The 22,550-nt window shown below is 43.6% G+C and overlaps 3 protein-coding genes across 3 annotated transcripts; all 3 read left to right on the top strand.

Moving 5' to 3' along the window:
- The first annotated feature begins 2,014 nt into the window (after positions 1–2,014).
- Positions 2,015–2,956, top strand: LOC140369403 (olfactory receptor 11A1-like). Its single transcript, XM_072456746.1, has one exon. It carries the CDS (start codon positions 2,015–2,017, stop codon positions 2,954–2,956), a length of 942 nt encoding a protein of 313 aa, XP_072312847.1.
- Positions 2,957–5,544: 2,588 nt separating this feature from the next.
- On the top strand, positions 5,545–6,495 carry LOC140369406 (olfactory receptor 11A1-like). The gene has a single exon (XM_072456760.1). It carries the CDS (start codon positions 5,545–5,547, stop codon positions 6,493–6,495), a length of 951 nt encoding a protein of 316 aa, XP_072312861.1.
- A 4,383-nt stretch (positions 6,496–10,878) lies between these two features.
- LOC140369417 (olfactory receptor 11A1-like) lies at positions 10,879–11,823 on the top strand. The gene has a single exon (XM_072456770.1). The coding sequence runs from the start codon at positions 10,879–10,881 to the stop codon at positions 11,821–11,823; it is 945 nt and encodes a 314-aa protein (XP_072312871.1).
- The last annotated feature ends 10,727 nt before the right edge of the window (positions 11,824–22,550 follow it).

Raw genomic sequence — 22,550 nt, forward strand, 5'->3', positions numbered from 1 at the left:
GTTAAGACCTGTTCTAGTCCTGGTTAAGACCTGTTCTAGTCCTGGTTTAGACCTGTTCTAGTCCTGGTTTAGTCCTGTTCTAGTCCTGGTTTAGACCTGTTCTAGTCCTGGTTCAGACCTGTTCTAGTCCTGGTTAAGACGTGTTCTAGTCCTGGTTAAGACCTGTTCTAGTCCTGGTTTAGACCTGTTCTAGTCCTGGTTTAGACCTGTTCTAGTCCTGGTTTAGACCTGTTCTAGTCCTGGTTAAGACCTGTTCTAGTCCTGGTTTAGACCTGTTCTAGTCCTGGTTTAGACCTGTTCTAGTCCTGGTTTAGACCTGCTCTAGTCCTGGTTTAGACCTGTTCTAGTCCTGGTTTAGACCTGTTCTAGTCCTGGTTAAGACCTGTTCTAGTCCTGGTTAAGACCTGTTCTAGTCCTGGTTTAGACCTGTTCTAGTCCTGGTTTAGTCCTGTTCTAGTCCTGGTTTAGACCTGTTCTAGTTCTAGTCCTGGTTCAGACCTGTTCTAGTCCTGGTTAAGACGTGTTCTAGTCCTGGTTAAGACCTGTTCTAGTTCTGGTTTAGACCTGTTCTAGTCCTGGTTTAGACCTGTTCTAGTCCTGGTTTAGACCTGTTCTAGTCATGGTTAAGACCTGTTCTAGTCCTGGTTTAGACCTGTTCTAGTCCTGGTTCAGACCTGTTCTAGTCCTGGTTAAGACGTGTTCTAGTCCTGGTTAAGACCTGTTCTAGTTCTGGTTTAGACCTGTTCTAGTCCTGGTTTAGACCTGTTCTAGTCCTGGTTTAGACCTGTTCTAGTCCTGGTTTAGACCTGCTCTAGTCCTGGTTTAGACCTGTTCTAGTCCTGGTTTAGACCTGTTCTAGTCCTGGTTAAGACCTGTTCTAGTCCTGGTTAAGACCTGTTCTAGTCCTGGTTTAGACCTGTTCTAGTCCTGGTTTAGTCCTGTTCTAGTCCTGGTTTAGACCTGTTCTAGTCCTGGTTCAGACCTGTTCTAGTCCTGGTTAAGACGTGTTCTAGTCCTGGTTAAGACCTGTTCTAGTCCTGGTTTAGACCTGTTCTAGTCCTGGTTTAGACCTGTTCTAGTCCTGGTTTAGACCTGTTCTAGTCCTGGTTAAGACCTGTTCTAGTCCTGGTTTAGACCTGTTCTAGTCCTGGTTTAGACCTGTTCTAGTCCTGGTTTAGACCTGCTCTAGTCCTGGTTTAGACCTGTTCTAGTCCTGGTTTAGACCTGTTCTAGTCCTGGTTAAGACCTGTTCTAGTCCTGGTTAAGACCTGTTCTAGTCCTGGTTTAGACCTGTTCTAGTCCTGGTTTAGTCCTGTTCTAGTCCTGGTTTAGACCTGTTCTAGTTCTAGTCCTGGTTCAGACCTGTTCTAGTCCTGGTTAAGACGTGTTCTAGTCCTGGTTAAGACCTGTTCTAGTTCTGGTTTAGACCTGTTCTAGTCCTGGTTTAGACCTGTTCTAGTCCTGGTTTAGACCTGTTCTAGTCATGGTTAAGACCTGTTCTAGTCCTGGTTTAGACCTGTTCTAGTCCTGGTTCAGACCTGTTCTAGTCCTGGTTAAGACGTGTTCTAGTCCTGGTTAAGACCTGTTCTAGTTCTGGTTTAGACCTGTTCTAGTCCTGGTTTAGACCTGTTCTAGTCCTGGTTTAGACCTGTTCTAGTCATGGTTAAGACCTGTTCTAGTCCTGGTTTAGACCTGTTCTAGTCGTGGTTAAGACCTGTTCTAGTCGTGGTTAAGTCCTGGTCAAGACCTGTTCAAGTCCTGGTTTAGACCTGTTCTAGCCCTGGTTTAGACCTGTTCTAGTCGTGGTTTAGACCTGTTCTAGTCGTGGTAAAGTCCTGTTCTAGTCCTGGTCAAGACCTGTTCTAGTCCTGGTTAAGACCTGTTCTAGTCCTGGTCAAGACCTGTTCTAGTCCTGGTTAAGACCTGTTCTAGTCCTGGTCAAGACCTGTTCTAGTCGTAGTTAAGTCCTGGTCAAGACCTGTTCTAGTCCTGGTTCAGACTTGGACCATACACAATGACAAACTCGACTGTGGTGGCGTGGATCCGTCTCGGGGGATATTACGACGTGGGACATTTGAAAGCCCTCTACGTCCTCATCGTGTTGCTTCTGTACGTTCTGATCTTCTGCTCAAACGTTCTCCTGATCAGCGTCGTGGTTCTGCACCGGAGCCTCCACGAGCCCATGTACGCCTTCCTCTGCGTCCTGTTCCTGAACGAGCTCTACGGCAGCACCTGCGTCGTTGCCTTTGTCCTGGTCCAGATCCTGAGTCGGGACCACGTGGTCTCCGTCCCGTTGTGCTCACTGCAGGTCTTCCAGATCTACTCCTACGTCTCCGTCGAGTTCACCAACCTGGCAGTGATTTCCTACGACCGTTACGTGGCCATCTGCTTCTCGCTGCAGTACCATGCGCGCATGAGTCTGAACAAAGTGCGTTTCCTCGTCGTTCTGATCTGGCTGCCTCCACTTTTGGCCGTCGGGATCACGACTCTGCTCACGGCGTCGCTGACTCTGTGTGGAGACGTCATCGACAAAGTTTACTGCGATAACTACAGCATTATTAAACTCTCCTGCTTCGACACGAGCGTGAACAACTGGTACGAGCTGGTGGCCGCGTCCGTCACCGTGATCTGCCCCTTAATGGTCATCTTCTTCACGTACTTCCAGATTCTGCGCGTGTGTTTTGGTTGCAAAGAGACGCGTCAGAAGGCGATGAGCACGTGCACGCCGCACCTCTGCTCCCTGATCAACTTTGCCTTCTGCGTTTCCTTCGAGGTGATCCAGACTCGCTTCGACACGAGCGCTTTACCCAGAATGTGGACAGCATTTCAGCCGTTTTACCTCCTGATAGTTCAGCCGCTGTTCAACCCACTCATGTACGGCCTCAACCTGTCCAAGATCAGAAACGTGTGTAAGAGTTTAATACTGAGACCCAACAATAAAGTCCTGACAGAGTGAAAACCTTTGTATTATTATTCATTTAAACAACATTCTGTAACTTTCTGAACGTTTCTCGCATGATTTCATGGAATTAGAAAGGTAAAACCAGACTTCTGAACATTCTTCATGCAGATAAGTCATATTGTGGAATATTACATCCAAAGGCACATTTCCATTTAAACAAGTAGATGGAGATACTTCCAGGCAAAGGAAGAATCAGGTTTGTGGAGAGGCTGCTCACAGTGAGAATACTGTTTTTTAGTGCAATAAAAACAACCACAGTGAAAAAATGCTTTTATTTCTTGACAAAAACATATATACTGGGCCTTTCTGTACAGTTCTTGTACTTCTAAACTTGCTCTTTACCTTTAAGTTTCTCCTATTTTAGAGCTTAAAATCTTGTTTGTACTGAAAACCACATGACATGTCAGGCGTTCCCTCATCAGGATTTGTGTTAGCGCTCCATCTACTGGCAGCAGAGGGAAGTACCAATGGGGAAATAATTGCTGCTTCTCCAATCACTAGATGGCCGCCGGAACTGCCAAGGCAACCAAACCCTGTCACTCTCTAGACCTTATCATAATTGGTCGCTTGCTCCTGCGTCTTACCCTCCTCTGCGTCTTGCCCTCCTCTGCGTCCTGAGCTTTTAAAGGCCACACACTTTGTCTCAGACTTCAGTCTCCTCTGACTCTGACTCTTGTTTGACTTTAAACATGTCGCACTGTTCGATGTCGTGTGGTAAAGTAGGTTTTAGTGGTAAAGAAGATTCTAGCGCAGGGCAGAGCAGTCCAGACCAAGAAATATTATCTTTCTTTTTCTCAAATGTTGGCGCAGTGTTTCTAAAATGCTCAGTGTTCCTTTGCTTCTGTGGAGATCTACTGCACATCGCGATTCTCCATCAGACTGAACAGTGCACTGTCGCGTAGGGTTTGGACCAAAGAACCCTTTGAAAGCTAATATTTACTTTTGTGTTTACAGTTTCTTATATTTTTTGAAAATTTCATGACTTAAGTTTTCAATTTGCTGCATTGCTTTATTTCAACCTGAACGTTCAGGATAGAGAGCGTATATATATGAATAAAGTGTATTATTGATGAACATCAGAAATAGTTTTTAGTCTTTTTTTTGTTGTTGACATTTTGAGTGAACAATTCCACTGTTTTTGTCATAAAATGTATGTGTTTTTAGTCTGTTTAGTCCAAACCAACTTGGACTCATGGAACTGTTACATTAGATTTTACTTTTAACACACGACAAGATTCTAATTTGTGATTTTCAAAATGGAATTTCCAATATTGTTGATGGTGTAAATGTTTAAAAAAATGATTTAAGATGTACACTTAAATTCTGTTTTGGTTCTGTTGATGTCGATGTGTTCTCTCTTGTTCAGTGAACATCATGGAGCCTCCTACGAACAGCTGAAAGGTCTATGATGGATCACGTCAACAGTGTGTTACATGTTTACGGAAATTATTGAGGATTGTGTACTTTATTTAGTCCTGGTTTAGACCTGGGTCAGTCGTTGTTTATTCCTGATTCAGTCCTGGTTAAAAACTGTTTTAGGCTGTGTTCACACGTCATTATTTGGTCTAAAATTTTTGTCCTGAAGTGGACTTGGTCCAGCCCCGTTCTTGACCTGGTTTAGTTCAGGTTTAGTTCAGGTTTTCTTATAGGTTTAGTCCTGTTTTAGTCAAAATTTGTATGTAGCTTTAGTCCTGATTCAGACCTGTTTTAGACCTGGTTCAGTCCTTGTTTAATTTCAGTCTTGGTTTAGTCCTTGTTTAGTCCCTGGTTTAGCCCTGGTTCAGACCTTTTCTGGTCTTTGTTTAGTTCCTTTTTTAGTCCTGGTTTAGTCACTGGTTTGTCCTGGTTCTGACCCGGTTCTGTCCTGTTCTAGCCCTGGTTAAGACCTGTTCTAGTCCTGGTTTAGACCTGATCTAGTCCTGGTTTAGACCTGATCTAGTCCTGGTTTAGACCTGTTCTAGTCCTGGTTAAGACCTGTTCTAGTCCTGGTTTAGACCTGTTCTAGTCCTGGTTTAGACCTGTTCTAGTCCTGGTTAAGACCTGTTCTAGTCCTGGTTTAGACCTGTTCTAGTCCTGGTTAAGACCTGTTCTAGTCCTGGTTTAGACCTGTTCTAGTCCTGGTTAAGACCTGTTCTAGTCCTGGTTTAGACCTGTTCTAGTCCTGGTTTAGACCTGTTCTAGCCCTGGTTTAGACCTGTTCTAGTCCCTGTTTAGATCTGTTCTAGTCGTGGTTAAGACCTGTTCTAGTCCTGGTTAAGACCTGTTCTAGTCCTGGTTAAGTCCTGGTCAAGACCTGTTCTAGTCCTGGTTAAGACCTGTTCTAGTCCTGGTTTAGACCTGATCTAGTCCTGGTTTAGACCTGATCTAGTCCTGGTTTAGACCTGTTCTAGTCCTGGTTAAGACCTGTTCTAGTCCTGGTTTAGACCTGTTCTAGTCCTGGTTTAGACCTGTTCTAGCCCTGGTTTAGACCTGTTCTAGTCCCTGTTTAGATCTGTTCTAGTCGTGGTTAAGACCTGTTCTAGTCCTGGTTAAGACCTGGTCAAGACCTGTTCTAGTCCTGGTTTAGACTTGGACCATACACAATGACAAACTCGACTGTGGTGGCGTGGATCCGTCTCGGGGGATATTACGACGTGGGACATTTGAAAGCCCTCTACGTCCTCATCGTGTTGCTTCTGTACGTTCTGATCTTCTGCTCAAACGTTCTCCTGATCAGCGTCGTGGTTCTGCACCGGAGCCTCCACGAGCCCATGTACGCCTTCCTCTGCGTCCTGTTCCTGAACGAGCTCTACGGCAGCACCTGCGTCGTTGCCTTTGTCCTGGTCCAGATCCTGAGTCGGGACCACGTGGTCTCCGTCCCGTTGTGCTCACTGCAGGTCTTCCAGATCTACTCCTACGTCTCCGTCGAGTTCACCAACCTGGCAGTGATTTCCTACGACCGTTACGTGGCCATCTGCTTCCCGCTGCAGTACCATGCGCGCATGAGTCTGAACAAAGTGCGTTTCCTCGTCGTTCTGATCTGGCTGCCTCCACTTTTGGCCGTCGGGATCACGACTCTGCTCACGGCGTCGCTGACTCTGTGTGGAGACGTCATCGACAAAGGTTTCTGCGATAACTACAGCATTATTAAACTCTCCTGCTTTGACACGACCGTGAACAACTGGTACGAGCTGGTGGCCGCGTCCGTCACAGTCCTGGTGCCGTTGAGTGTCATCTTCTTCACGTACTTCCAGATTCTGCGCGTGTGTTTTGGTTGCAAAGAGACGCGTCAGAAGGCGATGAGCACGTGCATGCCGCACCTCTGCTCCCTGATCAACTTTTCCTTCTGCATTTCCTTCGAGGTGATCCAGACTCGCTTCGACACGAGCGCTTTACCCAGAATGTTGATAGAAGTTCGGCCGTTTTATGTCCTGATAATTCTGACAGTTCAGCCGCTGTTCAACCCACTCATGTACGGCCTCAACCTGTCCAAGATCAGAAACATGTGTAAGAGTTTAATACTGAGACCCAACAATAAAGTCCTGACACAGTGAAAACCTTTTTTTTATTATTCATTTAAGTAACATTCTGTAACTTTCTGAACGTTTCCCGCATGATTTCATGGAATTAGAAAGGTAAAACCAGACTTCTGAACATTCTTCATGCAGATAATTTTAACGCCTTTACGACTGACAGCCCGCGCACGGGCGAAAAACATACTTTAGACGTTCTATTGCATCATCACTCTTATTTTCATTCATACCAGTAAAGGTATACATAATTTTAAAGATTATTTTCTCAACAAAACGAATATGTAAATGATTTGAAATGCTCACAGTGAGAACACAGTTTTTTTAGTGTAGTAAAAACAACCACAATGAAAAATATGTTTTTGTCAACAAATAAAAACATATTTTTCATTGTACTGGGGCTTTTTGTACATTTCTTGTATTTTTAAACTTGCTCTTTACCTTTGCGTTTCTCATATTTTAGAGCTGGACTGAAAACCACGCGACGCGATGTCTACCCGGTGACATTTTGAGTTATTCACAGATTCTGAAAGCTTTCCAATGATGTCTCACTCATGTAGATCTGATAATATTTGAGTAGATTGTGGTCATTTTAATGTATACAACTCTCAAAACCTTTCACTGAGAAAACGGGGCTCAAAGTTTTTCACCGGAGTGAGCCCAGAGTCACAGGGGGGCTCATTTGCATCATATTGAGATAAGCCCTCCCCCTGTCACACTGACACCACCTCCCCCCTACAGCTTGTTATTGATGTAGTGTCATTTTCATTAGGACTTGAACTAGACTTGAATCAGAATTAGAAGTTACTATATTAAAATGGAAATACTTGGATTACAAAAGGCCCTGAATAGCATAAAAAAAATCAGAATCAGAATCAGAATAGGGTTTATTGCCATTTGTCGATAAACAGAATTCACAGGTGATTCAGTAGATAATAAAAATGTTTTAATCCAAGAATGTGAAAGTTATTTTCACGTAAACAAATCATCCACACCATCCAGAAGTTGGAGTTGAATTAAATATTTACTTTTGATTCAGCATCGGGGGATTAGCCAACTTTTGATTTCATGAAAACTAAACAACAACACTAAACCGCAAAGCACCATAAAACACACATAAAGCACGCACACACAACCCACGGGTCAAGAAATACTATATAATTATAGGATTACTGAACAACGCCAAAAAAATTACCCAATAACATGGTGATAGCAAAGTTTAGCTTTCAACTTAGCCCACGGCCCCCGGAGCTAAAAGCCGGTTTAGCCACAAAAAATAACGCAAAGCACCATAAAACACACATAAAGCACGACCCACACAACCCACGGGTCAAGAAATACTACATAAGTATATCATTTGTACAGAACAACACCAAAAAATAACCCGATGACAAGGTGATAGCAAAGTTTAGCTTCCAACTTACCCCACGGCACCGAAGCTAAAAGCCAGTTTAGCCACGAAAAACAATGCAAAGCACCATAAAACACACACAAAGCATGCATGCATGGAGGGATCTTGTGAGTACATACGCCAGGCACTTTCTTTTCGTGGATCTTTTTTCTTTTTCATCTTTTTGTACTAGTATTCCATCTTCAACACCACGGAGTATGACGGTGTTTTCAGTAGCCATGTGGCTAGTAGTTGATTGGCCAAAAAATACCAACAATGCGCTGGCTAGAAAAAGGTGACGCCCCGAGGAGCGCTGGAAAAAGACCCGAAAACTACCCATTTTTAACAGCTTAATGTATACGTTTAAGACAACCAATAGTGTTATCTGAAGCACACAGGGGCTCATTCATAACTTCAACTAGCACATTCTGCAAAAAAACAAAAATCACACATTTGTGGTCGATCACAAATGCTTTCCCTGATAGTCGTCTCTCCCTCCCTGGTGTGACTGAATGAATCTCACAAACTCCAGCTTAAAAACAGTCAGAACATGATGTCACAATATAATTATTAGTAGAGGCCATTGTTTCATCCCTGGGTGTGGGTAATCAGACCCCTCACAAAGGCACCTTCCTAACCCTTAACACACATTATCAGTTTATGGCAGGGCTCTCTGCCCTTCACCTAGGCAAGTGTCAACTGACCAAAGCACAGGACAAAGATTACTAGCTGACCATGTTACAACAATCAATGCTCTTGTAATAGTCAAACATCTGGTCGTGGTCGTGGTCGTGGTCTTGGTCCTGGTCTTGGTCCTTGTCCTGGTCCTGGTCCTGGTCCTGGTCCTTGTCCTGGTCCTGGTCCTTGTCCTGGTCCTGGTCCTGGTCCTGGGAAACATTGAATTTTGTCCAGATGTCTTAGTTTGACTGGACACAGGGATGCAAACTCCACACTAAAGTTGTTCTGTTTCATTATTGGTCAGTGGATACAAGTGGGAGGGGCCAAGGACAGTGTTATAAAGGCCTGTGTTTGTGGGACCCTCACGCGGAACCACTAGGGCCCCTCGTTCACATTGCTTGTGTTTCAAATGTGTCAAATTGGATTTTAGTTCTGACGTGGACTGGGTCTGGTCCTGCTCTAGTCCTTGCTCAGTCGAGATCTTGTCCAGGTTTAGTTTTGGGTTTATTCACGATTCTCGGTTGAGAGGCGGCTGTAAAACAAGTCCTTTAACGGCAGTGATCTTTGGCCGTTGGTCGTTTCTTCTTTTAAGCAACAGTGCAGTGCTTTTTGACAGCAGCAAACACAGAGAGATGAAGGTTAGATCTCGTTTAGAATTGTGTCCAAATTCATATGGTCTGTGGTCAGATTTCATATATTTAGATACATTCAAAGTAGAGTTTGATTTCTTCACATGTAAACTGATGCATATTCCGTGTTCTCCAGCGTTGTAAACAAGACGCAGTTTCGAAATGTTAGAATTTTTCTCTTACGATTTTTAAACTCTTCCATATTTTTGTGTTTGTTTATCTGATTTTGGGATTTCTTGTTTATTGTCATCAGTTTTCCGGTTTTAAATGTGAAGAAAGAATGATCATCAATGAAAATCATACTCGTTTTAATTGAATTGCACAAAATGTTAATACACTGATGTACAAATAATGATTTACTTAACTGGATTTGAGATATTGTGTTAATCAAATGTTAGACTGTTGTCCCTGTTTAGACCTGGTTTAGTCCTTCTTCAGTCCTGGTTTAGTCTTTGTTTTGTCTTGGTTTAGTCCTTGATTTATCCTGGTTTAGTCTTGGTTTAGTTCTGGTTTAGTCTTGGTTTAGTTCTGGTTTATTTCTGGTTTAGTTTTGGTTTAGTTCTGGTTTCGTCCTGGTTTAGTCCTGGTCTAGTTTTGTTTTGTTTTTAATCCTATTCTAATCTAGTCTCCTCCTCAAAAATATCTCTGTTTTGATTCATTCACATTATTTCAGGAATCTAGTTTAGACCTGGTGAAAACCTGCTTTAGATCCAGTTTATTCTTTGGTTTGGATCTGGTTCAGTCTTTGGTTTGGATCTGGTTCAGTCTTTGGTTTGGATCTGGTTCAGTCTTTGGTTTGGATCTGGTTTAGTCTTTGGTTTGGATCTGGTTCAGTCTTTGGTTTGGATCTGGTTCAGTCTTTGGTTTGGATCTGGTTTAGTCTTTGGTTTGGATCTGGTTCAGTCTTTGGTTTGGATCTGGTTCAGTCTTTGGTTTGGATCTGGTTTAGTCTTTGGTTTGGATCTGGTTTAGTCTTTGGTTTGGATCTGGTTTAGTCTTTGGTTTGGATCTGGTTTAGTCTTTGGTTTGGATCTGGTTTAGTCTTTGGTTTGGATCTGGTTTAGTCTTTGGTTTGGATCTGGTTTAGTCTTTGGTTTAGATCTGGTTTAGTCTTTGGTTTAGATCTGGTTTAGTCTTTGGTTTAGATCTGGTTTAGTCTTTGGTTTAGATCTGGTTTAGTCTTTGGTTTAGATCTGCTTTGGGTTTGTTTGTTTTTTCACAGTTTTCACAGTTTTCATGTCGTAAAGTGTTTTCTTGGTGACTTTGAAGCTCTGTCCAAAACAAAGTGTCTCTTGAAAACAATAACATTTATGGGATTATTTTTAAAAATACAATATTGTGACTAAACTCCCAAATAAAGAACAAACCACAAATAAATAAAATGAAATAAATTCAAATTTGAATAAAAATTGAAAAATGTGTATTAAATGTTCAGAAGGAACTACTGCGAGGGTTTAAATTTCCTTAAATCATAAATCTCCCATAATTTTCCTCTCTATGAGCTCAGATTGATCCCTCATGAGCAAAGTTCAGTTCCATCAGCTGGGACAGTTCTATTTTACACTCTCTAGTTAAGTTCAGAGTTAGTCCTGATTCAGGTCCAGGTTTAATGCTGCTGAAAGTCATGATTTCTTATCTGTGATTTCGGATTTCATCCCCGATTTCTTGGCTTGTTTGTTCCTTTGCCATCGAGCTGAAACGTTTGCGACGATGACAAACTCCAGCGAGATCACGCACTTCTCTCTGGTGGCCTTCACTGACCCTGGCGTTTTACGGTTCCTCTACTTCACCGTGGCCCTGTGCGTTTACGCCCTGATCGTTGTGTCCAACGTCCTGCTCGTGGTGGTCATCTCCGTGAGCCGAAGTCTTCACGAGCCGATGTACGTCCTCCTGTGCAGCCTGTTCCTGAACGAGCTGTGGGGAAGCGCCGCCGTCTTCCCTTTCCTGCTCGTGCAAATGCTGCGCGACGTGGCCTCCGTTCCATACTCGCTCTGCCTGCTCCAGCTGTTCTTCATCTACTCGTACGCGTCGGTCGAGTTCACGAGCTTGGGCGTGATTTCGTACGACCGTTACGTGGCCATCTGCTTCCCGCTGCAGTACCACGAGCGCATGAACTCCAACAAAGTGCGTTTCCTCGTCGTCCTGATCTGGCTGCCTCCGTTCGCGGCCGTGGCCATCACGACACTTCTCACGGCATCGCTGACTCTGTGCGGAGACGAAATCGACAAAGTTTACTGCGACAACTATTGTATAATTAAACTCTCCTGCTTCGACACGACGGTGAACAACTGGTACGAGCTGGTGGCCGCGTCCGTCACTGTCCTGGTGCCGTTGAGCGTCATCTTCTTCACGTACGTCCAGATCCTGCGCGTGTGTTTTGGCGGCAGCGAACAAACGCGACAGAAGGCGCTGAGCACGTGCACGCCGCACCTCTGCTCGCTCCTGAACTTTGCCTTCGGCGTGCTGTTCGAGGTGGTTCAGACTCGCTTCGACACGAGCGCTTTGCCGCACATGTTCCGCACGGTTTTGCCGCTGTATCACCTGACCGTGCAGCCGCTGTTCAACCCGATCATGTACGGCCTCAACCTGACCAGGATCAGACGCGTTTGTAAGAGTTTTCTGTTTAAATCTAATAAAGTACTGGACATGGAGTGACAAACTGTGTCTTTGGTTATTCAATATTTTATTGTCATAGAACACAACAACATTTCAATGTAAAGTGCAGTGGAAAACTACAAAATCACAAACGTATGTCAAAATGCTCCTTCTTTACGAGGACATTCTGACTGACAGTCCCAGAACACTATCACGTGTTCTGGGACTGTCCTGTTGCTCAAAACTGAGACCAAGATCAATAAAGTGCTAGACAGTTTTTGACATTTGCAAAATCGAAAAAGAAAATGATTTGAAAATGGATAGATTTGACGGACTACTGGTTTTGATTTTGGTGTACTGTTCTCTCATTGGTCTTGCTTCCTCCCACCTTCCAAAGATGTGCATCTGTTAGGCAAAATTGTCCACTCTAAATTGCCCATAGTGAATTAATGTGAGAGTGAATGTTTGTGTCTCTGTGATAACCCTGCAACAAGCTGGGTCTTGTCCAGTGCCCAAAGTCACTGGGATAGGCTCCAGTCACCTGCGACCACTAACGGGAACAAGCGGTAGAAAATAAATGAATGAGATCTAATTTTGAGTGAAGATCCCGTGAAAAAATATTGCAAGACGGCTCAGTGGCACCTCAAAACATCTTTAACATGGGGCCAATGGGAGCCCGAAGCCAAATAAAGTCACAGTAACAATGACGCGCTCTTCAAAAAATAGTTAATGTCAGGACATGTAAAAAATTATATGATGACCCCGCCCTAAATCGTACAGGATGTCAATCCTTATTGGATCAAACACAGCGCTGACAAAAGTGCACCTCGTCGTACTTTTGGCATCTTCTATAGTTTTCATTGAAAATACTTCAAATTTTGCTACAAGACACAAAACCCATGGACAATATAATGTTATAAATTTGAAGCTGGTACTTTCGGGCATGGTCATTGGAATTTTAAACAAAATTGCAATTTTTGGAACATTTAAAAAAAATCCATCCATCCATCCATTTTCTGCCGCTTTATCCGGGGCCGGGTCGCGGGGGCAGCAGTCTGAGCAGGGACTCCCAGACTTCCTCTCCCCAGACACTTCCTCTAACTCCTCCGGGGGGATCCCGAGGCGTTCCCAGGCCAGCCGAGAGACATAGTCTCTCCAGCGTGTCCTGGGTCTTCCCCGGGGCCTCTTCCCGGTCTGACATGCCTGAAACACCTCCCGAGGGAGGCGCCCAGGAGGCATCCGGAACAGATGCCCGAGCCACCTCAGCTGACTCCTCTCGACGTGGAGGAGCAGCGGCTCTACACCGAGCTCCCCACGTGTTGCCGAACGCCTCACCCTATCTCTAAGGGAGCGCCCAGCCACACGGCGGAGGAAACTCATTTCGACCGCTTGTATCCGCGATCTTGTTCTTTCGCTCACTACCCAAAGCTCATGACCATAGGTGAGGGTAGGAACGTAGACCGACCGGTAAATAGAGAGCTTTGCCTTTCGTCCCAGCTCCCTCTTTACCACAACGGTCCGATGCAGCGACTGCATTACTGCAGCCGCTGCACCGATCCGCCTGTCGATCTCACGCTCCATCCTTCCCTCACTCGTGAACAAGACCCCGAGATACTTGAACTCCTCCACTTGGGGCAAGGACACCCCACCCACCTGAAGAGGGCAAGCCACCTTTTTCCGGTCGAGAACCATGGCCTCGGATTTGGAGGTGCTGATTCTCATCCCAGCCGCTTCACACTCGGCTGCAAACCGTCCCAGTGCATGTTGCAGGTCCGGGTTTGATGGAGCCATCAGGACAACATCGTCTGCAAACAGCAGAGATGGAATCCTGTGGTCCCCAAACCGGACACCCTCCGACCCCTGACTGCGCCTAGAAATTCTGTCCATAAAAATTATGAACAGAACCGGTGACAAAGGGCAGCCCTGGCGGAGTCCAACATGCACTGGGAACAGGTCTGACTTACTGCCGGCAATGCGAACACAGCTCCTGCTCCGGTCATACAGGGACCGGACAGCCCTGAGCAAAGGGCCCCGGACCCCGTACTCCCGGAGCACCCCCCAAAGGACACCCCGAGGGACACGGTCGAAAGCCTTCTCCAGATCCCCAAAGCACATGTGGACTGGTTGGGCAAACTCCCATGAGCCCTCGAGCACCCGATGGAGGGTATAGAGCTGGTCCAGTGTTCCACGACCGGGACGAAAACCACTCTGCTCCTCCTGAATCCGAGATTCGACTATCGGTCGGATTCTCCTCTCCTTTAAAAAAAATCTGATTCTTAAAAAGATGTTTTATTGGAAATTTTTACAGGAGCGTTTGTGAAGATTTCCAAGCAGAACTCAATGATGCGAATGTTATGGCTAGCTAATTAAATGGCTCTCCAGCGCACAAAAAAAAAGTGTATCTCTGGCATGAGATGTCCTATTTTCTGGCACAAATATACCTTTTGTGCAAAATTATGAGCTGAACGCAATGATATACAATATATATATATATATATATATATATATATATATATATATATATATATATATAGCTATATTTTACAAAGGCCCTACAGCGCAAAGTTCAGTCCAGGTGGGACCAGGACATGGAGATTGTCAACCGGAGGCAGAACAGCTGAATTGCGTAGTAGCTGAAATTCCACTAGTTCTGCTTCACAGTGACTTTTCGCAAGCACCACACCTGGTCTCTTGGCATCAAAGCTGTAAACAAATAACAGGACATTTAAGAAATGGCTAACTATTACACATATCACTCATTAACTATTTTTTTTTAACACAATGTGAGAGTTTCAATATAAATACCTGAACTGCTGATAACTCTTGATCTTTGGAAGCCGTCTGAAGAAGGGACTCAGATGCTTCTGCCAGTCCAAGTTCTTGACAAACACTTTGCCATCCGCCGTTCCAACAAGCTGTGGGATATTGAGGTGAGACTCAGGAGAGCTGTTTTCCACTACCTGATGACAAGGGCGACAATGTAAAAAAAAATGAGAACAGAAGAAACATATCTTAAACAGAGAGCAGCACTGAAGTTTTGCCAGGCTAATGTTTACACATTACAGTAGTCAAATAATATAAACTAACCTCATTGATGTCTTCCAAAGTGTCAACCCTGGTCTTCATGTATGCACGCTTGATAAGTCCAAAGCCGCAATCAGGGGAGAATTTGGTGTGGCCAGCAATGAGGAAGTGGATGTCCATTGTGTAGTGAAGCTTGGCCCCGGCTGCAGTGGCTTGGACGGAAAGTGTATCTGTACTAGACAGAGAGAGAAAGGAGATTAGATTAATACATATGACATTTGATTAAGACGTAAATGTCTCTATAATTGCTATTCTGCATTTGCACCATTATTAGTACCTGCTGTGCAAAGTCAAAGCTGTAATGCATCCTGATGTCTTTGCTTGCTGGCGGTGAGGGTCCAAAGACAGCACATTAGATTCTGTTGTAGAGATCTGTGCGTGGCCTGCAGCTTCTGATGTGTGGGAGAAGCTGTTTCCACAGTGATCTGAAGCTTGATTTACAAACAGCAGGCTCACCTGAAAAACAGATGTTGCTTATGGTTAATTATACTCTAATCATTAAAAGATGAAAATCACCAAAATAATGTTTTACACTTACCAAGCTCCTTAGGAGACTTCACGTAGAGACCTTAGTCACATGGGTTGGGAGCAACTTCACATGCCAGTCCCTATGGCCAGGATGTCGACCAGGTAGCATTATGGAATGGACTTCTGCATAGTTTTTGATAAACTCCACAACGGTGTGAATCACTTCATGGCTGATGAACCTGCGTGAATGTGGCCGTGCGCGCTTCTTCCTCAACCGTGGTGTTGCTCCATTTTCGTCATAGTGTTTGATTATGTCAGCCAGGGTGCCAATTCTGAAAAGGGGAAAAAAAGGATTAGGGTTAACAGTAATATAGGAATAACACGCTTCACAGATAACAGTTCACATTGTGACGTTAACGGTATATTTAAGATGCAAAACGCGGAGATATTGGGACATCTGCCCTCGGCTAGCGGGGCTAGCTAGCTCACTTGAGATAACATGGCTCGTAAAAGCAAAACACTTGCAGAACAGCACACAAAAACATGAACATACACTCGAGTTTAAAACTGGCACACATTAAAGTGATTAAAAGCGGGTGTTTTAGTCGCAAAGCCTACCTGGTTCAGCCATCCTGTTGTCTCTCCCAACACCGTGCACAGAGAGACACACAGGAAGCTGATAATGGCCAGGCAAGCGCGTGATTGGTTCAAGTGACGCAGTGCGTGCATGACGTGCGACGTACGTAAGCCACGTGACCAGAAGTGGTATGGATATATATATGGATAACATAGCAAAGTTTAGCTTACAACTTAGCTCCGAATAGCTGCGTTTAGCTCCGGGCTGTGGGGCTAACAGCCGGTTTAGCACCATAAAACACACACAAAGCACAACCCACACAACCCACGGGTCAAGAAATACTACATAAGTATATAATTTGTACAGACAAAACGCTGAAAAATAACCCGATAACATAGCAAAGTTTAGCTTACAACTTAGCTCCGAATAGCTGCGTTTAGCTCCGGGCTGTGGGGCTAACAGCCGGTTTAGTCCACCATAAAACACACACAAAGCACGACCCACACAACCCACGGGCCAACCCACGCCGAAAAATAACCCAATAACATGGTGATAACAGCAAGTAGTCACATTAAGCCCGTATTGTAGAGTGCACTGAAGCAACATGTTAGCTTAGCATTAGCTCCACCGGAGCAGACAAGTAAGATTCTAAAGTGATCACGAGTCCGCCTTAAAACACAGCGTCAAAGCAATAATTTAGTAATAAAGTAAAAGTATACCTGAGTAAACAGTTCCGTTGCAATGTAGTCCAGGAAATGTAAGCTCTGAAGACTGTGCTCTGCAGACAGTCTGGAGTAATGAGAGGAAAACACGGAGCACGCAGCTGCCATGCGGATCACAGCTGATTGGTGGAAAATGTAAACAATACGTTGGCTAGAAAAAGGTGACGCCCCCCAGGAGAGCAGGAAAAAGACCCGAAAACTCCACATTTTTAACAGCTTTTGAGTCTTCAGTGACAGCTGTAGGGGGAAGGTGGTGTTAGTGTGACAGGGGGGAGGGCTTATCTCAATGAGATGCAAATGAGCCCCCCTGTGACTCTGGGCTCACTCCGGTGAGAAACTTTGAGCCCCGTTTTCTCAGTGAATGGGTTTGAGAGTTGTATACATTCAAATGACCACAACTTACTTAAATATTATCAGATCTACATGAGTGAGACATCATTGGAAAGGTTTGAATTCACACTTTCAGAATATGTGAATAACTCAAAATGTCTTCGGGTAGACATGTAACTGGTTTAGCCACGTTCAGTCACATTTGTGTGGCAAGCTTGGGAGAAAACGCGGGGCTGCGTCAGCCAGGCCGTTGTAAGCAGCCTGGCTGACCCTCCTGCGTCTCACCCCGTTTTTTCCCATGCTGGTTGGTTTTATTAGATATTCTGGAATAGGCGGGTCACATTTCTCATTGGTCAGCTTCACATCAAGGCACTTGTTTTACAGCTGGTATTTTTCCTAGAGATCAAGCCTTGGGTAAACATTACCCAAACTCCTCTGGGCTGTCACACCCCCTCCTGGGGCAACATTCTTTGGCCCATCTTTATGATACCTTCACAAACAAATGCTGTCACACACCCGTTTTTCTCTGACTAATGATGCAGATAAAATATCACTATTATGCAGATAAAATACATCACAGAAATATAATCATATATTCACATTTTATCACATTTCCCTCCTGTTTATCAAAGCATTAGTCTACTGTCTCATATGCCAAACACATTACTCTTTTCAGTTTTCAACATGTCTTTCACTTTTACACTCAAAAAGTGATGCACATTTCTCAACATTGAACACACTCCTTTTCTCTCGGCCCACAACATGTCTACATGACTATATTACTGTCCTAAATTTTGAGTCAGATTGGTCAATCTCTGTAATTTGACAAACAGACAATTTATTCCGTCCATAATTTTGTGCGGTGTGATGGGAAATATCGCAGAAACAAGCGGAAGGCCCTTAAACCCACTGCTCTCTGGTCAGTCAGTTTGACTCGTCAGGGACCTCTCTGGATACCCCAATAGAATCAAATACGTAGTATCAGGTGCTACTGGAACCAGACTGTCCACTAACCTCTCGACCTTGACCCTGCAGTATGATTCTGGGTGATGCTGGTCTTTGTTATGACCATGGCTTCCAAGTGCCCTCTCAGCACTGTGTCCCCACACCACCATACGTCCTCGCTTGGCTTCTTAAGAGACCTTCTTCCGCTGCTCGCTTCGGTCACACCTATGACACATATGAACTGGTACATTTCCCATCTCAATTCATAATCTCATTCACATTGCATGTAGTTATGTTGTAGCAGATAAAACAAAACTCTCTTAGTTAGTGTAAACAACGGTGGCAACAATATGCCATTGCGTTTCTTCAGCTACTGTCATGTCAATTGTACATTTCACATTACACATTTCATAACCTTTCATCAAGTTGATCACTTATTTTCTTCCCTCTATTTTCCCATTTACCGGTATACACAGTTGTGTATGTTGATCGATTGTCCCGATTGTCCCGATTGTCCGGTGCATAATACAGGCGCTGTGATGATGATAACTGTTGATTCTTTTCACAGAGTATGGTACTCTGCGCACCGTAGCCTCTGGCTCTCGTTCATCGCAGCAGAGTATAGTACTTTGCGTACTGTAGAATCTGTCTCCTCATCCATTGTAGCAAAGTATCGTACTCTACCGTAGACTCTGGAAAAAACTCATACAAACGAAGTCCTGCGTCTTGTAGATTGCTTATGGATCTGGTGCTGTGTTGTCTGCTGCACCCATGATCTCGTCCCTCCTGGTGAGGACGACACGGTGTGGCTCCGTCCACCTTGCTCGTCCACTTGGCTCGTCTCTGTAAACACCACATCTCCAACACAATCTTGCTGCGGTGATAAACAAAGTCTTTTCGACAGTTCATTGTATTTCAAACAGTTTTCTTGTTTACAATTTTTTTTTTTGTAATTATTGATTCGGAATATTTGTTTACTAGTATACATCCCTCCATTTGATAAATGGCCTTGCCCATTTCTCAAACTTCTACATTTAAACAAAATTCAATAATCCAGATAGTTTACAACGTTCACTAATCCAGGATGTAATCAAGGAAGAGATGGAATTGCGTCTGTCACTCCAACTCCGCAATGTCACCTCTTGACCTTTCACAGTTCAGTGGTCACATCCCTGGCTGAGCCCCCCCTTCCACGGCGCTGGGCCCCCACCCTGTGTGTCTGTAATCCGACACTGCCAAACCTATCTGTTTTACCACCATTTGTTTCAAACTCCAAATGTTTCAAACTCTAAATGTTTCAAACTCTAAAAGTTTCAAACTATAAATGTCTGGTGTCCACATGTGCGTGTGTGTGTGTGTGGGTGTGTGTGTGTGAGTATGTGTGCAATATAAATACATCAAACAATAATAATTATCTCAATAATTCCCCATTGAGCTGGCCATAAGGGTCAGTTCACAACTTAGACCTTCACATAATTAACATAACATTTCACATCTCCTCTGTGGGTGTGGCCTGTATAAGGTCACACATCTAATGTAATATGTTCTAATCTTTTATATGTGCTTCAGGTGAGTTTCAAACTCAATCTCTCACACCTGCTCATGTGGTGCTTTACAACATTGTGTATTAGTTTGTTCTAGCAAGTCTATATGTGTAATAAAATCAAAATGATTCTAAACCTTCCCCTTGGTTATAAGGCACATCATTTTATCAACCTGTTTTTCCCCTTGTTGCCTACTTTCTTTGTCTTTTCTTTGTAACGCATGCATCTTTCTCTCTGTCTTCCCCTCTCTGTCTTCCTCTCTGTCTTCCTCTCTGTCTCGGAGGAAACACCCATTTCCAAATTTCTACACCTGCTTTTTCTTTCTCTCTTTCCACTTACTCTTTACCCTCACTTGTAACCTGCTTTTACTTTCTAATTGCTGCTGATATAACTGTCAGACGCTGCATCCCCTGGGATTCCACTGTTTAAATATCTCTGTCTGTGTAGTTCCTGTTATCACTGGTTTCATAACTTCTATAGCGTCTAAATTTAGATGATATTGTCTTATTTAAATCTATTCAATTCTTGATTGAATCTCAACAATCCTTCAGGTATTTCCTTTAGAATGTCAAATTCTTTCCCTGTTAATGTTAACTTTTTCCTATCACTCATCAGTCAACCCCCCCTGAGGTGTTGCCGTTGGTGTCCCTGTGATCCGTAAAGATAACAACATCTGCTCCATCCTGAGTCCTCTCCCCAAATTATTTCCCAGTCAATAGCCCCTTATCTCTGACTATCTTTTATGACTTGGTGTCCTGTTGTCACCCTGTTGTTAATAAACACATGTATGTCCCATGTCCCCCCATTTCTGCGTCAATTGCCTTAGTTAATGACACACAGTCATGTCCTGCTGGGAGGACATCAGCACGTCACTAATTAACTTGTTCCCTCACTTACGTCTACATGCAATGCGAGGTTTCCTCATGATAATACAAATAAATAAGTTACTGATATAACTTTTACTATCACTTTACTTACTGCCCGTTCTACTCCTATGTCCAAAAACATCAGTAGTCACTCATTTACCCATATTATCATTTCCAGGCCTGTGCCTGTATTTGATCCTAAATTTAAAAACACTTCTGTCTTTTCGTCCTGTACTTTCGTCTAGTCATGCATTAAGTCCAAAAAGATAATTTTCGTCAAGTCCAAAAATAAAACAAAACAAAACAAAACATAGTTTTGTTTGGTGCACACAAAAAACACAATACCGTAAAAACACAACTTTTGTCTTCTATGTCGGGGACAGGAAGTGTCCTGTCTTGTGATCACATTCCCCAAAATATTGGCCATCTATAAAAATCTGAATTAATCTTCATCTCTTATCAAGTTTAATAAAATCTTTATAATTGATTGTTGTCAATCAAAACAAAACCCTTAATTTGTTCAAATACTAAAATTTAAAACCAGCTGGGTTTAGTTTGCCTAATTCATTCACGTTCAGAGCGTCCTCTGAACTGCTTTCTTCTCCCCATTCTCCTGTGTTGTTGACCCCCCTTATCTCCCCCTCTCTGCCACGTCATCTGAGCATGGAAGTCTCCCTCCAAAATCCTCTTATGACTTTTCCTTTGTCTTTTTACAGTTTAGGGTGATAATTTTGGCATTATGTGGTCTCGGTCGTCTGAGAGAAATGCTACTTGCTTTACAGTCACGGTCAATGTCAAGCTTCTAGAGAAAATTCCATATTAGATTCCTCCGGACATAAACGTGGTGTTTAATGATTCACCCGTGACTGCAAATTTTAGATCTCTCAGAATAACGCCTTGTGAACCTTGTATGATTAATTGTGATTCTCACACTCGTTAGTGAATCACTTATTAATCCTCATTCACACATTCACACTTCTCTCTTACTTACTTCGCTCGTGCACAGCGCTTACATTCACTCATCTTTATGTCAGTAACAACTCGGCATAAGGCTTCATAACTTTCTTTCGGTGAGAAACTTAACTCGTGGTGAGCAATTTGACTCCTTTATGTGAGAAACCTATCTACACAAAGCCAACCAATATTTTTCAGAAATATTGAACTCCCTGCTTAAAGCCAACCAATATTTTTCAGAAATATTAAACTAATGCTCGAAAGCTAACCAATATTTTTCAGAAATATCAAAAACTAATGCTCCAAAGCCAACAATATTTTTCAGAAATATCAGAAACTAATGCCCCAACGCTAACAATATTTTTCAGAAATATCAAACTAATGCATAAAACGTTTTATGGCTAACTCTTTCACACAAAGTTTTTGTCTGTCTTTGTTGCCTGTGTTCTCCTGCTGCTTCGAAACGACGCGCTCTCCTCGCGGAGAATGAGGTGCGATGGGCGGCCACGGGAAAAGTGGACTTCTTTCAGCTGTGCACACAGACTTTCACCGATTCACCCGTCAATCTCCGCGAAAGGGCTGCTTGTCGTCCGGCTCGATAGGACCAGAAAATGTCCTGGGATAAGACAGTACACCGATGCTATTCCGTAACACATCAAGAACACAATTCAACTTAGAATATGAAACGACACAGAAATATCAGACATTTGTGTGGCAAGCTTGGGAGAAAACGCAGGGCTGCGTCAGCCAGGCCGTTGTAAGCAGCCTGGCTGACCCTCCTGCTTCTCACCCCGTTTTCTCCCATGCTGGTTGGTTTTATTAGATATTCTGGAATAGGCGGGTCACATTTCTCATTGGTCAGCTTCACATCAAGGCACTTGTTTTACAGCTGGTATTTTTCCTAGAGATCAAGCCTTGGGTAAACATTACCCAAACTCCTCTGGGCTGTCACACCCCCTCCTGGGGCAACATTCTTTGGCCCATCTTTATGATACCTTCACAAACAAATGCTGTCACACACCCGTTTTTCTCTGACTAATGATGCAGATAAAATATTACTATTATGCAGATAAAATACATCACAGAAATATAATCATATATTCACATTTTATCACATTAATGTATACGTTTAAGACAACCAATAGTGTTATCTGAAGTACACAGGGGCTTATTCATAACTTCAACTAGCACATTCTGCAAAAAAACGAAAATCACACATTTGAATAAAAAAATCTTTTCTGGGGTTTATCTCAGTTTCACCGAGGCCGACATGTACCGGCATTAAGGCTGCTGCGCC

This window comes from Eucyclogobius newberryi, unplaced genomic scaffold, assembly GCF_026437365.1.
Source record: "Eucyclogobius newberryi isolate DKJ021-1_F unplaced genomic scaffold, fEucNew1.0.hap1 SCAF_10, whole genome shotgun sequence".
Classification (NCBI taxonomy): domain Eukaryota; kingdom Metazoa; phylum Chordata; class Actinopteri; order Gobiiformes; family Gobiidae; genus Eucyclogobius; species Eucyclogobius newberryi.